General features: G+C 38.7%; 1 protein-coding gene across 1 annotated transcript in view; it reads left to right on the top strand.

Moving 5' to 3' along the window:
* The window catches only part of NFATC3 (nuclear factor of activated T cells 3), a 49,713-nt gene that overhangs the window by 12,197 nt on the left and 21,318 nt on the right, over nucleotides 1-16,198 (top strand). The window contains exons 2-3 of the mRNA XM_082232280.1: nucleotides 3,600-4,722; nucleotides 10,705-10,867. Coding sequence (XP_082088406.1) covers nucleotides 3,600-4,722; nucleotides 10,705-10,867 — 1,286 coding nt within the window. The remainder of the gene's footprint in view (nucleotides 1-3,599; nucleotides 4,723-10,704; nucleotides 10,868-16,198) is intronic.

Raw genomic sequence — 16,198 nt, 5'->3', positions numbered from 1 at the left:
ACCCACCTGAGAAGTGCCAGAACTGAATTCCAGTGAGTTCCGGATGAAAAAAAGCCCTGACCTCACTAATCATGAGCTGTTTGTAGGGGAACTTAGGAGAAATTTGTTGAGAGAGTTGTTGGCATACCCTAGGGGTGGGTATCTTAGCTGAGGTGTTTTTCTTGCTTTTAAAACATGTTGACAAGCACTGTATTCATTTGTGTAGTTGTGACTTGCAATATGTGCAGGCGTGACTTGCCAAATGCTAGTAAAAGGCACCTTTTAAACAATTAAAAATTGGGTAATGTAGTGAAAGCCATACATAATGGAGAATAATCACTTGAATTTTCTGTTTAAATTTTCATGTCTTCTCTGCACCATAGATGTACAGTGAATGTGTTATTTTTTTTGAGGGGGACTTCAGAGAGGTTCAGTTTGTTAGTTGAGGACAGAACAGAAGTTGCTTTAAGGTTTCATCACCATGTGTCACAGCTGTAAAGCAAAGGCTGTAGGTTGAGGAATTGGGCAGGGAAAGGATCCTGTTACTAGGCAGACTTAGCAGCAATGTCATATTTTCTGGCACAGACAGTGAGAGCAGTTTCATTTTTCATCTGCTCTTGGCTAGCATCTCTGTAGCTTGGAGGGTAAATTGGGCAGGACAAGCAAACCACACATATAACATGTCCCAGTTCATACATAATGCTAAACAACAATTAAGGTTATTAAGCCAAGAGCATCCCATGGATTCTTATTTTCCAACAGACCATAATTAATAAACCATAGTCAAGATGCTGGGTTGGGTTTTCATTTAACACCAAATCATGGTTTAACATTATGTGTTAATCAGGCCGATGTGTAGGTGGTTTCTTTGGACTCAATATTCTCAGAAAATACTATTGTGGAAGGAGAAGCATATCTCACATGGAGCACATCCAACTAAGGGAGATGCCGATGTACTTTAATAGTTGTCAGCGTTTGTTGCTCCTCCAAGGTATCTTCTAAGGTTATAGTATATCTTACATTATAAAAACAGTTACTTGATCATGCAGTTCAATGTGAGTTTGTCATGTCTGGGTTCAAACGTGTGGAGGAGAGGACAATTTGCTTTTATATGGCACTTTAATTACTGTGTTAGCTTTTGTGATAATGCCAAAACATTAGGCTTCTGGATTCTTGTCCAGAGACTGTATATTGGCATTGTCTAAATTTATTTGATAATGTTTTCCCATTCCATTCACCCTCATTGGTACAAGAATCTAGAAAATCACAATGAATAACTGAAATACTTGGTGTGACCTTATACAGAATGTTTCTGGTGATGACAGCAAAGCTTTTGTCATCCTTGAGTAAAGTCTGTGATATATGCCAGTTAAAGGATAGCTATAATATTAAATGTGGGATTAATTGTTGAGACTTGTTGGTCATACATAAGATAGGCTTCTGGTTAGTATTTTTACTGCTGATGTTTGTATCAGATGTGGGGAAGCATCCAAGTGTTGAAGTACAACTCTCTGGCCATTGGCCATGCTTGTTGTCGGTGATGGGAGTTACAGTTTAGCAGTATCTGGAGGGCTGAAGGTTCCCCATACCTGGTTTATATGAAGTCTGCATTAACTTTTGTGCTCAGTGATTCAGTTACATATATGCACAATACAGGCAGCGAGTGATTTAGGTGTGTCCAGTATGTGCTTGACTTCGCACAGTGCGCAGCACACTGAACTTGGAGATGACCTGAAAACCTCTCAAAACATCACAGAAGGGATAGAACAGGGTGAGGGCAGGGATGGGACAGGGGCAGCCTTACGCAGGCCCCACCGACATATGTGCTTCCAGAATGTAACCCCCATGTAAATTGGTTGCCTGTATTACATATTGTCTAGGTCAGTGTTTTTCAACCACTGTTCCGTGGCACACTAGTGTGCTGTGGGAAAAATTGAAAAATTCAAAAGATTTTTTTTAAAAGTCAAATTTTCGCCCACTAGGCGGGCGTCGGACTGTGTCCACCCTATTTTCCATCCGTCCTGGGTGGGGATCAGATCGGATGGGATCGGATGAGAGCGGACAATTGATCATGGTGGCTGGTGTTGATGGGTGTTGGGAGTCCCACAACATACAGGAAGCCACAGGTTCCTCGTCCCTGGTGTGGGCCATAGTATGTGAGTGGCAATTTTACGTGTGTGTGTGTGTGTGTTTCAACATGTGTATACACAGTGGGGAAGGCAGGAAGATTCTGACCAAGTATATCTGACCGAAGTACCCCACATATAAGGGCATTTGCCCATGGTCTCTATTCAAAGTTTCATATTCATTCTGATACAGAATAGCATTCTGTTTTAAGAACTCTGCAATGTATTAAGTGGCCTTAAATATACTGTGGATCTGCTGCTGCTGTGTAGATTATGTTCTCTAATGAGAAAACATCAGTTTGTTTAAAAATGCATGAGGTTTGGTGCTCATTTTGTTGTAGCCACATTTTAAACATGCATTTGTTGGCCTTTGTGCTGGAAAGGGTAGCTGTATAAACCAGTTAGACCTTTTTTGGGTCAAGATATACAAGAAGGAGGAATATTGCAAATCTTGGTCTCAAACAAAGCTACAGGCACATTTAGCATTTACACTATACAAGTGAGAAATGTGTCAAACAATGTTGAACCAGCAGTTGTATTGTTTGTTTAGCAGCAGCAATGACATTCTGCTGGTATTGTAAATCAACACTATCGTTTGAATCTTTTGTTCACAAATGTCTGTTTCACTGTGATGCAAAAGCATATTTTAGTAGTACAAGGCCTTCTTCAACAACAGATTCCCATATTCCTGCTGTTTCTGGTTGGGGCTGCAAGGAAGGGAGTGAAAGCATCACCTTCCTAGTTTAAACTAATGCTGGCAGTAAGTAATGAATCAAATTGTGTATAGACTTCAACAAAAGATATGAAGATAATATTCCCAGCTGATGATATACTTCTAAGCAAAGCTGCTTTTTCTTTTTCTTTCGAAAGATGCTGCCCAGCTTTAGTATGACCTTCAATAATTGAAGTACTTCTGTTGCCATTTGTGTGATCTGCGCTATGTGCTGAGATCCTTTAGAAGTAAAATGTGAAGTACAGTTAGGCTGCTAGGTTTTTTTAACCGTTGTTTGAAAGAACACACACAGAAAATGAATGCGCATGAATCTGGTACATGTGGTTTGGAAAGGATAGGCTGCTTGTTTTTTGTTTTTAAATAGTGTAGTGAGTATTGTCTGCCTTCAAGGATAGGGCAGCTTGTCTAAATAAAAGCATACTGAAGGAAGAAGCTCTTTTTCTGTAGAATTCAAATTTTACAGGAAGCTAACAAACTTGGTACACATCTGATGTTACCTTTTTATTAATGAATCAGACTTTTTTTAAAAAAAAGTTGAATGAATTTTTATAATGATTTGGTCATATTATATTAATTTTATCTCCTGTGTCTTTATTTTATATTCCTCTCTTAGTATTTTGAAATGTTAACTGTTTTGGACACTTTGTTGAAGAAGGGTAATGGAATTGCTAGAAATGTCAGCGTAATGAAAAATTCCTAAAACAAAGTATTTAAATAGTTTACCAAGTTACAATAACTGCACTTCAATGTCTGTCTTTCAGATCTTGAACCTGATGACTGTGCTTCTGTGTGCATCTTCAGTGTAGATCATTCACCATCTGTAAATCATCCTATTTGTATCCCTTGTCATGGATTTCAGTCACATCATTCTCCTTTGTCTTCGCCTACTAGACTGCAGGGTCATAAAAGCTATGAAGGAATGTGTGAAGTACCACAATCCAAGTACAGTGCACTAGGTGGTCCTAAGACATTTGAGTGTCCTAGCATTCAAATTACATCTATTTCTCCTAACTGTCATCAAGGAATAGAAGCCAGTGAAAATGAATTGCACACAAATGGCCCTCAAAATGAATATATGGAAAGGCCTTCAAGGGACCATTTGTATCTTCCTCTTGAGCCATCTTACAGGGATTCGTCCCTTAGCCCAAGTCCTGCCAGCAGCATTTCCTCCCGAAGCTGGTTCTCGGATGCCTCCTCTTGTGAGTCGATTTCTCATATTTATGATGATGTGGATTCAGAACTGAATGAAGCTGCTGCTCGATTTACCCTTGGATCACCTTTGGCATCTCCTGGAGGTTCTCCAAGGGGCTGTCCAGTGGATGAACCCTGGCAACAATCTTATGGATTTGGGCATGCCTTGTCACCTAGACAATCTCCTTGTCATTCTCCTAGGACTAGTATCACAGATGAAAATTGGCTTAGCCCTAGGCCAACCTCAAGACCATCATCGCGACCTACATCACCGTGTGGGAAACGGCGACATTCTAGTGCTGAGATCTGTTATGTTGGTTCACTTTCTCCTCACCATTCTCCAACTCCCTCTCCAGGACATTCTCCTAGGGGAAGTATAACTGAAGACACATGGCTAAATTCTTCTCTTCATGGTCTGACTCCTGGCCTTTCACCTTTTCAGTGTTGTGCAGAGACTGACATCCCTCTTAAAACACGAAAGACCTCTGAGGATCAAACTGCCATTATATCAGGAAAAATAGAGCTTTGTTCTGAAGAACAGGGTAGTTTATCACCATCACTTGAAACAGCAATAGATGATAGCTCTGGAGCCCAGCATATGTTAAAAAAAGACTTGTCTGGTGACCAATTTCTTTCTGTTCCTTCACACTTCACCTGGAACAAACCAAAGCCTGGCCATACTCCTATCTTTCGGTAAGTAATTGTGGGAAATGGACTACTTGTGCTGTTGTCTTTACATGTACATATGACTAGAAGTTGATACACTGTAATACAAGATAGTAAGTCTCTTTAGGCAGTTGTATTCCTAAGGTATTTTGTTGAAAACAAATAACCTAGTGCCTGAACATTATATTGCCTCACAAATTACAACTAAATAACTTGTAAATCATTGAATACGTGTAGAGGTAATTTGGCCTAGACACAGAACTCATTCAAACATAGTGCTAAGCTATTTTAAGTTTCACTTCCAGTTTTAACTGTTCGAACATGGATAAACTGGTCAATCTTAACTATGGCTTAGGGAAACAAATCTAGCCATGGTTAATTTCCCCCCCATGGCTTATTTCCGCAGGCTATGGTGAAAATTAGTTAAGATAAATCAGTTTTGATTTGGATATAACAATAAATTGCAAACACTTAAAAATGAAAGTCAAAGTTCCTGATCTCTTTGCAGCCTTGCCAGAGAATTAGAGACTAATGAAGAGGGCGGGAAGAGACACAAGCCCATAGTTTAGTGTTGTAAAAAAAGGTAAAAAGGTAAAGGACCCCTGGATGGTTAAGTCCAGTCAAAGGCAACTGTGGGGTTGCAGCACATCTCGCTTTCAGGCCGAGGGAGCCAGCATTTGTCCACAGACAGCTTTCTGGGTCATGTGGCCAGCATGACTAAACTGCTTCTGGTGCAACGGAACACTGTGTATCCAACGTAAACCACAATGACCCGGTTCACATGACATGGTGAGCCAAACTATGGCTTAGCATGACTATGCAAACATGGACTTCCAGAGAGAAGCTTGCAAATTGACCCGCTGGTTGGAGCTGATGGTTGTTGGAGTCTAACAATATCTGGAGGACCACATATGCTGCTGTTATGGTACTATACTCTGTCGTTTGCTAGATGTTCTACAGATGTAGTGTAGAAACAGATAGGGATTTCACCTCTTATCTCTCCCCCTCCCCCTTTTCTCCACCAGAATGTAGCATGTTCAGAATCTTATGATCAAAGTAGGGCACATCCAAACCATACATTTAAAGCACATTTAACACATATTTCAAGCACATGGCTTTCCCCCAATAACCCTAGGAACTGTAGTTTATTAAGGGTGTTGGGAATTGTTGTTCTGTGAGGGGTAAACTATAGTTTCCTCAGGATTCTTTTTTGGGGGGAACCCCCCCCCAATAGTTAACACAGCACACTTTAGGTCTTTCCAATAGTCAGCTGGGCAGCTACACGAATATATCCAATTAGGGACGTAAAATGACAAGCCCCCTTGTTGTTTTGAACAGTGTTTAGCAGGGCCAGTTCCAGAGATTTCAGAAGTTGCTGTCCAGACATTTTAGTAATTCCGCAAAGTCCAAAACTGCAACACTTTTTCATAACCCTGGTTCCCAGTATCCTCTCCATCATAGTATTGAATTAGATATCTTCATTTGAAACAGTCTCATACACATCATATACCATTTTTGCACAATTTTTAATGTTTGCTCCCTCCTACTAGAAGATATGGATTAAAATGGGAATGTTAGTCACATAGAATTCTAACAACTGCCTTCAATCAAAATATTATTCTCTTACTCTCACATACATTAAAGGCCCTCTGCAGTGCCCATATCAATGTTTAAAAGTAGTTATTTGCATTACCACATTTTTCCTTGGTTGGTTGGTTTTTTCAGATAATTTCATCTGGTCCATTGAAATTGATGGACAAGGCTGACTTGGGTACATTAATTTCAGTGGGTTTATTCCAAGTAGAATTTAGTTGGATACAGCCCACAGAATTTATGTTGGGTATGTTGAGCCCACTCTTCTCCTTTAGATCTCCCTGATAGAAAATGAGAGTGCTTTAAATAATGTGTACCCATTTCCCTTCTTTTATCAGTGCAGTGGAACGAATTGGGTATTATTACTTAACATTTGTTTACTAGCCAGATGTCTGAAATCAGAAGGCTTTTTTAGATTTACTCTGATTTTGAATTAGCAGTTCAACAATACTTTAATCCTTTTAGGGTTATCAGTCATGGGTTATCAGCCATAGCTATTGGTGACTGCCTAAACAGAAACAAAGTATATCTTAACTGTGTATTGCTCAGTAACATTAGAAACTAAGCTATATTAAATAAACAAAGCCTTCAAATATATTTGTTGACCTGGGAATAAATGTCCCCATACATTCAGCAGGTACCTTTGAAGTTATTAGGTGCTAGAAGAATAAACAGCTTAATGTTTACGCACCGTCTAATGGATCTTTAAAAATGCAGTTACATTTAAAAAGTTAACACAGGTGCGTGTGTTTGCCCTGTGGTGTTCCGATTTTCAGTCTTTTAGCAGTGGCAAACATTCTGACACCAGTTTAAATAAACTTTGGTGCTCTTAAGCATTAGTGTTGGATCCTGAAACCACAATTGCTTTGCATTTTCCTAGGAACTGGAGCCAGAAAGACAAACTTACTGGCTGTTGGAGCATCCAGACTTCCCTAAATAAAGCTCCATGTTCAATTACCAATGTAATAGTGGAAGATAACCTACACGTACAGTGGTACCTTGGGTTAAGAACTTAATTCGTTCTGGAGATCCGTTCTTAACCTGAAATGGTTCTTAACCTGAGGTACCACTTTAGCTAATGGGGCCTCCTTCTGCCGCCACGCCGCTGCTGTGCAATTTCTGTTCTCATCCTGAAACAAAGTTCTTAACCCGAGCTACTATTTCTGCGTTAGTGGAGTCTGTAACCTGAAGCATCTGTAACCTGAAGCGTCTGTAACCCAAGGTACCACTGTACTTGATTCTTCAAAATTGTGTAGTGCAAGGTCAGAAGCAAAAGAGTGAGGAAAAAATCTTGAAATGAACAGTATAGGCTAAGGCAACATTTGCTATATAAAGGTAAAGGACCCCTGACAGTTAAGTCCAGTCGCGGACTACTCTGGGGTTGCGGTGCTCATCTTGCTTTACTGACCGAGGGAGCCGATGTTTGTCCGCAAACAGTTTTTCCGGTTATGTGGCCAGCATGACTAAGCCGCTTGTGGTGAAACCAGGGCAGTGCACAGAAACGCCGTTTACCTTCCCGCTGGTGTGGTACCTATTTATCTACTTGCACTTTGATGTGCTTTCAAACTGTTAGGTTGGCTGGAGTTGGGACTGAGCAATGGGAGCTCACCCCGTCGCAGGGATTCAAATTGCCGACCTTCCGATTGGCAAGCCCTAGGCTCAGTGGTTTAGACCACAGTGCCACCATGCATCCCAACATTTGCTATACTTTGTGTAAATAGGTTTGGGGCAATTGATGCTATTTGCCTAAGAGCAGCTAGTAGCCTGACATGCAGTTTGACAAAAGAACGTAGGTTTAACAATATTGCCCCTTGGAACAGGGAGCCTGTTTCTCAAGGTTAGAGCTGTAAAATAGAAAGAGTTTTGTGGCTGATCACTCTGCTCTTTGCCCACTTGCATGTTAAAGCAGTACACACTTTCTGCATTAGCTTTGCAGTGCTTCTCTTGCTTGGTATTCCTTAGTCAGTTCTGCCATAGATACTAGGCACTGGTAACTGCTGTGCTATCAGACAAACAAATATTTAAGTAATAACCATAAAGAATTCAATTAAGCCTGTCATAGTCAAGTTGAACTACAGTGTATGTGTCATTAGTGTTTTAAGTAGGCAAATGAGATTCTGTGTTGAGATGCTGGATTTACTAAGTGGTTTCCATTTTTTATATGTTATACTTGGACTAGTTTTAGTCGCAAATAATTTTTCTGTCCTACTGTGAAATTGGCTAGCTGTCTTGGAGCAGTCAGCTGGGTAACTCTGAGGTGATGGTGTATATTTGTTTCGTTTTTCATAAATGAGATCAATTTAGTGTAGCATTCTTAATAGTACATTGACCTCTCACTGCAGGCTTCTCTTGATGGTGGGATATGAGAAATACTAATAAGCAAAAAAGGTTTTTGGGTAATGTTCTCCCTAATGAACATTTAAAAAACCTGTATCTTTTCTCTGATAGTTTGTTTACTCAAAAATACATTGCTAGCAGATATGCTTTTTACCTTGGCCCCCTCTACTTATTTAAAGTTTAGCTCTTATTTTGAGTAATGCTGACATTTCTTCTGGTATTTTTGTAGGAATTCTCAGTGCTTCATTCTCTTCCTCTAATGTTAGAGGAGAAAATAATAGTGAATAAAGTGTATGCATTTAATTATAATACAGCTGCTATTATTGTCTGCTATTGACAGAGCAGTTGCCAACAAGTGGTGATCATTCTAATAAGAACTCTCATGATTTCTATCAAGTTTGATAATACTATATTTGTATTATTTATTCATATATGCCCTTGCAGCTTGGGTGAACAAATTCACCTAAGTTTACAAGAAATGCATGCTTTCCTCCTTGGTTTTTGGAATTATGGAAGGTGATCTTAAGTAATCCAGACATCTATCAAAGAAAGCTATCTATTGAGAAAGAGGCAGTCTTGGCCATATTCAGTAGGCTAGGGTTTGCAGGTGTCTGTTTATGCTCCAGAGGAAAGCTTAGGCAATCGCTGTATTACAAGCAGCAGTCTTTCCATGACTTCAGAAATGTGGGTTTACAGCCTGGCTAATGAATATTTTGGAATAATGCAAAAGTTTATTGTGGGGAGGGGGGCTCAATTACCATAGTTATTGGCTTTGTAGTATTATACTTCATTGAAGAATGAATTTCAGATTAAGATTAATGTTAGCCTTAATAAGAATTATGGTTCTGAATGCAAGCTTAACTGCTCATGATGGCCACATTGTATTTAAACAGTTTAAAGTAAATAACTTTTAAAATTTGATCCTGCTATGTTTGTTTGATCCTGCTTAGACTTCTGTTTTGTTTTGTTAGCCAATCTTTTATTTATAATGCTACAATAAAGATAAGTAAGAATCCCTCTATGGCTGCTAATAACATTTAAAAGTTGTTTAAACATTTTGAAAGACCAGTAACAATAGAAAGCCCATACAGTATATGCATTCCTTAGACTGAATGATCAAGGTTTTTTTTAAATAGATCTTTTAATGTATTTAAATAAGAACCTAAACTTCAATAACGCATAAGAACAAAGAAGAAGAAAAAGGAAAACAACAAAACTTAGTGAAAACGAAAATTAAACTTGTACACAAATAGTACAAACTTGGGTTGCTTCATTCACATTCCCTGGAAAAACCTATTATTGGTGTTGGGGTAGTAACGTTTTTAAAAATACTTGTTTTATTTTTAAATATCAGGATATTTTCTTTGAATAATCACATAGTTGGGCTCAAACTGTTCCACTCTTCTGATCAACTCAAGAAGTGAAATCTGTCCCAAGTAGGCCTCTCTCATAATTCTTAGTGGGTGAAGTGGTTAATATGAGAGGAAGTGCTGGCTATGATATGCTGGACTAAAATATATGTTTTGGATGGGATCGTTCTCTTTTACCAAGCACACAGCTTTGGGTGCATCATATGTGGAATGGTGAGGGAGAAAGGGGACACCCACCTAGCCAGCCAGATCAACTGAATTAACCCTGGTAATCAGTGCAGTGAAAGATGTCACAGCCAGATGGCTCTCACATCCGACCAAAGGATACAGGGCTTCTGTTAAGGGTTGGTTTTTTGAGTTAAATTTTGCAGAAGAGATTGGGTGAGGACTTCTGCATGCAGTGAAGGTTTATGAAAATGCAACAAATGTCACTTTTGCACATGGTAGTCTCTCCTCATTCATACTGTGTCCTTTCCATGGTGGCAATTGCCTTAGAATTGACCACATTACCCTTGTCCAATGGTGGACAAGGTCCACCATTGCATGAAATATTTTACTGTATTCAATAGATTTTTATTCTGTTTGATTTTTGTATGCTCACTTTTATTACTGTATTTGTAGTGCTTGCTGCCCTTGGCGCTGTTTAGGAGTTGAAAGTGCAGGGTATAAATGTATTAAATAATGAAATCTGTTCACTTCTTGTTTTTAGCACATCTTCGTTGCCTCCCCTAGACTGGCCTTTGCCTACTCAATATGGACAGTGTGAATTGAAAATAGAAGTGCAACCAAAAACTCATCATAGAGCACATTATGAAACAGAAGGCAGTAGAGGAGCAGTAAAAGCATCAACTGGTGGCCATCCTGTAGTGAAGGTAAAAGATGCTAATATAATGTTTTATCCGTGAACTACTGTTAACTTTGAATGTTAATGAAGATTGTAATAGAGGTGTGTGTTGAATGATACATTTTGAAGCATTGTTATCTTGCTCTCCAACCTAAAAAGAGTCACATGGCAGCTTGCAAAGATCAGTTCCTGCTCTCAGCCTTGCAATCTAAAGGCATGGCACTGGTGGAATGGCTGGTTTCAGGTGAAAATTGATGGAGGGAGGAGTCTGATGAAGGTGGCTTCTCTGCAGAGCTGATTGGGACACTATTTCTCTTCTATCCCTCTGAGGTAGCCCAATGAAATTATCTACGTACAGCCGGACTTGAGAACCTGTGCCCCTCCATATATTGTTGGACTCCATCAGCCCTAGCCAAGATGATCAAGAATGCCAAGAGTTGTAGTTCAGTAAGCCTGGAGGGCTTCAGTCCCTTCATCTCAGAGCTACAAAAATAAGGTTGACAGTCCTTTGTACAAGTATTAGAAAAGCTTTAAATTTTGTTCATCCCTGATTATCTGTGGCAAATGACTGTTACTTTCAAGGGATGAGGTGCATTTTCTCTGCTCTGGTAATAGCTTCTGTGCCAATAATGGAGAGAAGTGTGTTGAAGAGTAACATTACTGAGGTTTCATGTATAGTTCTCATATTCAGGGGTTGTTGTTGGGTTTTTTTGCCTTAAAGATCCTGTCTCAAGATAGAAAAGAAAACCAGATTGCCAAGAAATTAGTTTTCAGAAAATTACAAGTTATGTTTGATAATAAGTGAAACCATACATTATGTTTATGCTCTGTTAGTTGGAACTTTAGCTTGCTTACTTTGTGGATTGTGTTTTTAGTCTAGAAATGCGCACAATTAGAAAAAGCTAGTTTTAATAGATGTGATAATAGTTGAGTTTGTCCTAAAGAATTAGATGGAAAATGTAGTAGAAGGTGGTACTTTTTGTTGGAAACTGTCTGTAGGGCAGGGGCATGGAGGATATCAAGTTCCACAGAAAATGCCATTGAGGAGAGTGCTGTTCCACTTAGTTCCTTCTTGTGGGCTTACCATGGGCATCTGGTTGACCACTGAGAACAGAATGGTGGATAGGTGGGTCTTTGGCCTGATCCAGCAGAATTCCTATTGAAACTAATTAGGCATGCTGTCCTATGAGCAGTTTCCTAGCAATAGGATCCACACTCCAGTCCAGAAGGCAAGCGTGACTTGACTGTGTTCGGGAATTTTGGTAGGAGCAATGACTAACACCTGCTCAACATGTCATTTTTATACACCGTACAGATTACTCATAATTTACACACATTCAACTTTTCAGCATTCAACTTTATGTGCTTAGCATGAATGAATGAGGCATAAAGGGAGTGGGTGTCTGGGGAAAATAACTTTGGCAATCCTACCCACCATTGTACCCATTGTGTTTTGATTATATGAAATTTTGGCTTTATGTGCTACATAACTCCAGCGTAAGTTGAGAGTTGTCTGTATAACACAAGTGGGCTTTGAGATAAACGTAATACTATCTATATGAAGAAGCACTGGGATTTTTTAAATTATCAGTTCAGGTTGGGAGATGGGAAGGAAGAAATTTCCTAAATTGTATAATTTATGTAACAATTAAATAGAACCTTGTTTTACTTCCCTGGATAGAAATATTGAGTCTGAAACAGAACCCACAGATCAAGTTCAAATTTTAACAGTATTAGAATACAGCTCTTACTTTTTAAAAAAGCAGCTGTTTATCCAAGTAAAACTACTCCTTTTTAATCAAGAGGGCAAACACTCCCCAGGTGAAGAGTCTAGTTGTATTATATATTTTTCTTTTTCCTCTGCTTGTTTCAAATATCTCTTCTTTTTTAGATTTGCCATATGTATGTAAGACTTTAGCACTACTTAGTAGGTATTGGACTGCTTTGAAAGTAAGTTAGGATGTATGCGGCATTTCACCCCCATTTGTGTTATTCATGAAGTTTATACACATATATGTGCTCATGCACATAGGTTCAGTAACTGATACTGAAATGTATGTGATCTATAGGAGCTAATGTAAAGGGATGGCAGCTCCCCATGCAGGAGATACACTACTATTCCTTATCACAACTAAAACTCAGTTGCTGATCTGTACAGTCATTATTCAGTGTCATCTTGTGAAGAGGGAAGAAGTTGAGTGGTCTTCAGTCTGTACAGTTTTAGTTAACTGTGCTGTCGTGCTTTCTTGCTCACCAGTTGGTGCTGGGCACACCAGTCCTTCCATTCTCCCCTTGCCTTTGTGTGAACTTAAGTTATCCAGAGAACTTTTATAACTGGACAGCCTATAGATATAGTTAAAGGTAAAGGTAAATAAAAATGCTGCTGTTCTAAGAGATTTACCCATAGCACTGTTCTACTGTTTGTCCACTTTCAAGTGTGCATTAATGTGTCCAATTTGAGTGATCATCTCTTCTATTTCAGTAGTGCAGTTGACTTTCTGAGTTGCTTCTACAGTTTTTGATTGAGAGAGATGCAGTCTTCAAAAAACAGCCTCTGTAAACAAAGTCTTGAAGCAGCTTGCCAAAAGTGTAGTTTATGTGGAGCTGGGATTATTGAACTAACTTTGGATAAGCTGATAGTTTACAAGGATTTTTCTTGTTTTATAATGGTTATTAGAACCAGTTAAGTGTTGCAATGTGAGATTGCTAGAAACCTAAGCACCATGCATAGCCTTTTATAGAATAACATCTTAGCAGTAAGTATTAAAACTGGTTGTTTACAACTTTTATTTTGAAATAAGTTGGCTTGTGTGAAAGGAACATTACTAGGACCACTTCTATAATTAAGCAAAATAAAGTGTGCTGAGCTTGGAGTTCATATGAGAGCCTTTCCACAAAGCTTACATTATTTGATGGGGGCAGTATTGGGGTATGAATTATAAGGTATTGGAAAGTAATAAGAAATACCAGTCAGGATTCTCACTGGGTGGCCTTGGACAAGTTCCTGTTTCAGCTAATAAAGCTCATGGACTGGTGGTGAGGATAAATGAAGATAACCTAGAGTTTCTTGGAAGATTGGTGGGATACAATGCATTGAAAATGAGATGAAATTTAGTTTAGCCTTGAATTGAATTTAGAACATTTCTGACCATAATTACTAAAGGAGCTTTCCCCACTCATTCATCACAACTTGACTGTCATGTTAGTCTGTTGTGCCTCTGTTTCTGGTGGCTGTTCTTTCTTGTATTTTCTTTTTTAAATAGAGATCTCCAAGGGCTCCATCATTTATTATCAGTTTTTAGGTCCAAACTAGTTAAAAAAGTGAGAGATCTATGAACATATCGGTTGCATTTCAAAATCTTCTATTTCACTCTTATTACTACTGCATTCGTAGTAGGTTTGAATCAGGGTTGTGCAGTGGAGAAAGGGAAGATTAACCCTAACCATGTGTCATCTTTCCATTTTTAAATCCCCTACCAGTTGCTGCTTGCCCCATGAAGAGAATATTAAAATGTCTTGCAGTTCCTCCATTAAGCACAAACTGATCTTGTGCCACTCTGTTTTATTTTCCCTCCGTGCATGCAGTTGGGATTTTCCTGAAGCTGGTACAACTATATGTGTTTAGAAGTTAGCACTTAATTATGAAATCTCTGGCCTGGTAGCTGGAGAGTTTGCAAGAGAATTGATAAGGTGATGGTGATGAAAATGTTGTTTAACATTGGAGCATAATGTTTAATATTAGCTTGCCTTTTCCAGCCCTTCCATTGTATGTTCTCAAGATGCTTACCCCCAGCACCTTTGAGGCTGTTCTGTATGTTGGTGGTTAAATACAGAATAAACTGCCAATCTGCTAAAGGAGGTGGGGAGTCAAAACTAGAAGATACAAAAAACGAACTTTGACTAAAATGACGTTTTAAAGTTTGCCTGTTCAGTTTTCTTTGCTATATGCATGCTCATTTTATATTTTTGAAAATTTTTACAAGTACCTGTTCTGCACAAGTTCTGTGCTTGTAGCCCCCCAATCTGGATTGTGTGGGTTATTTTCTGCAAGGACCTATATAAGATGGTAACTTCAGATCTGGAAATTTAAAGGTCTAACCAAAATAATTCTAATGCTGTATAATATGGTAACATTATTTCATTCCAAAATGTCAGTTACTAATTCAAACAATATGGTCAAAAGTTTAACCTTGTTTTTAAATTTTATTTTTATTGCTTTTCTTAAGTTTAACCAACAACGCGTGCACACATATCACAACATACACAACAGAAACAAAGTTTAACTTTGTAATAAAAATCTGTATACATCTTTGGTTGAAAGCATCGTGTTCTAGATATTTTCAAATTTAAAAAATGCATACATACTGATTTTCATAAATTCATCTCGCTCTACATAAAAGCAGAGTTATCCACCTGTAACACACTAGTACAATTAGTTTTTTCAGGGGGAAACTATTGTAGTTTATCCTTTGGTGACCTTCTCTCTTCAGCCTTTCAGCTTTAGTTTAACTTAGCATCCACTGACCTTTGCTATGGAAACGATACAGAAACACACAAACAACTTGGCAGAGTTTCCTCCATAAAGCAATGGGTTGTGTGTTACAGTATACAGTTACTAGCGGAGGGTTTTTAGAGGTCAGTAGTGACAGAGTGCTGTAACTTTTTCATTATTTACAACATTCTGTTTGATCCCTTGGGTGAAGAGTATATGATTATGTTTACAAAATGAAAGTGTATGATTGTTTTGCACACGAGTGTGTTTAGATTTAACTGGAGCAGATGCTGGTAGTAAATATAAATTTATTTTAAATATACTGTGCTCCCTTTTGTAATATTACACTTCTAGCTCATCTCCTCTCCCTTCAACCACCAGTTTAATTTACTATCTTTGTGTAAAGGACATATGGTTGCATATTCAACAGGCTGGCATTGGTGTCAGTAATCTAATTAAACTTAATATTTATGGGATGATTTATCGCTGCCTAACTTGTATGAGGATTTTGGATTTTACAGAAGGACAACAATGCAGCTGTCATTCCAAGTAGACACACACATTTTCTTTCTGGAAGACTTGTAAAGGGCGAAATCATGCAAAACTCTTCTGCATGGGTGGATTCGTAGTTAGGAAGACTGCATGGAACAGAACTATTGTGGGGACATAGATTGGTGCCTTACACCAGACCAGTTTATCTGTCAGTCCTAGGGCTGTCTACTCTGACTGGCAATGGCTCTTTAGGGTCTCAGGAAAAGGTCTTGTTCTTTACTTGTTACCTGGTTCTTTTAACTGGAAATAACTGGGACCTTCTCTGTACAAAGTATGTGTGCTACCCCTTAATTATGGTCAAATGTCTCTCAGAAA

The sequence above is a fragment of the Podarcis vaucheri genome (genome assembly GCF_965113315.1).
Source record: "Podarcis vaucheri genome assembly, chromosome: 7".
Lineage (NCBI taxonomy): Eukaryota > Metazoa > Chordata > Lepidosauria > Squamata > Lacertidae > Podarcis > Podarcis vaucheri.
Note: the sequence above shows the minus strand (reverse complement) of the source record. Positions and strands in the feature narration are given on the sequence as shown.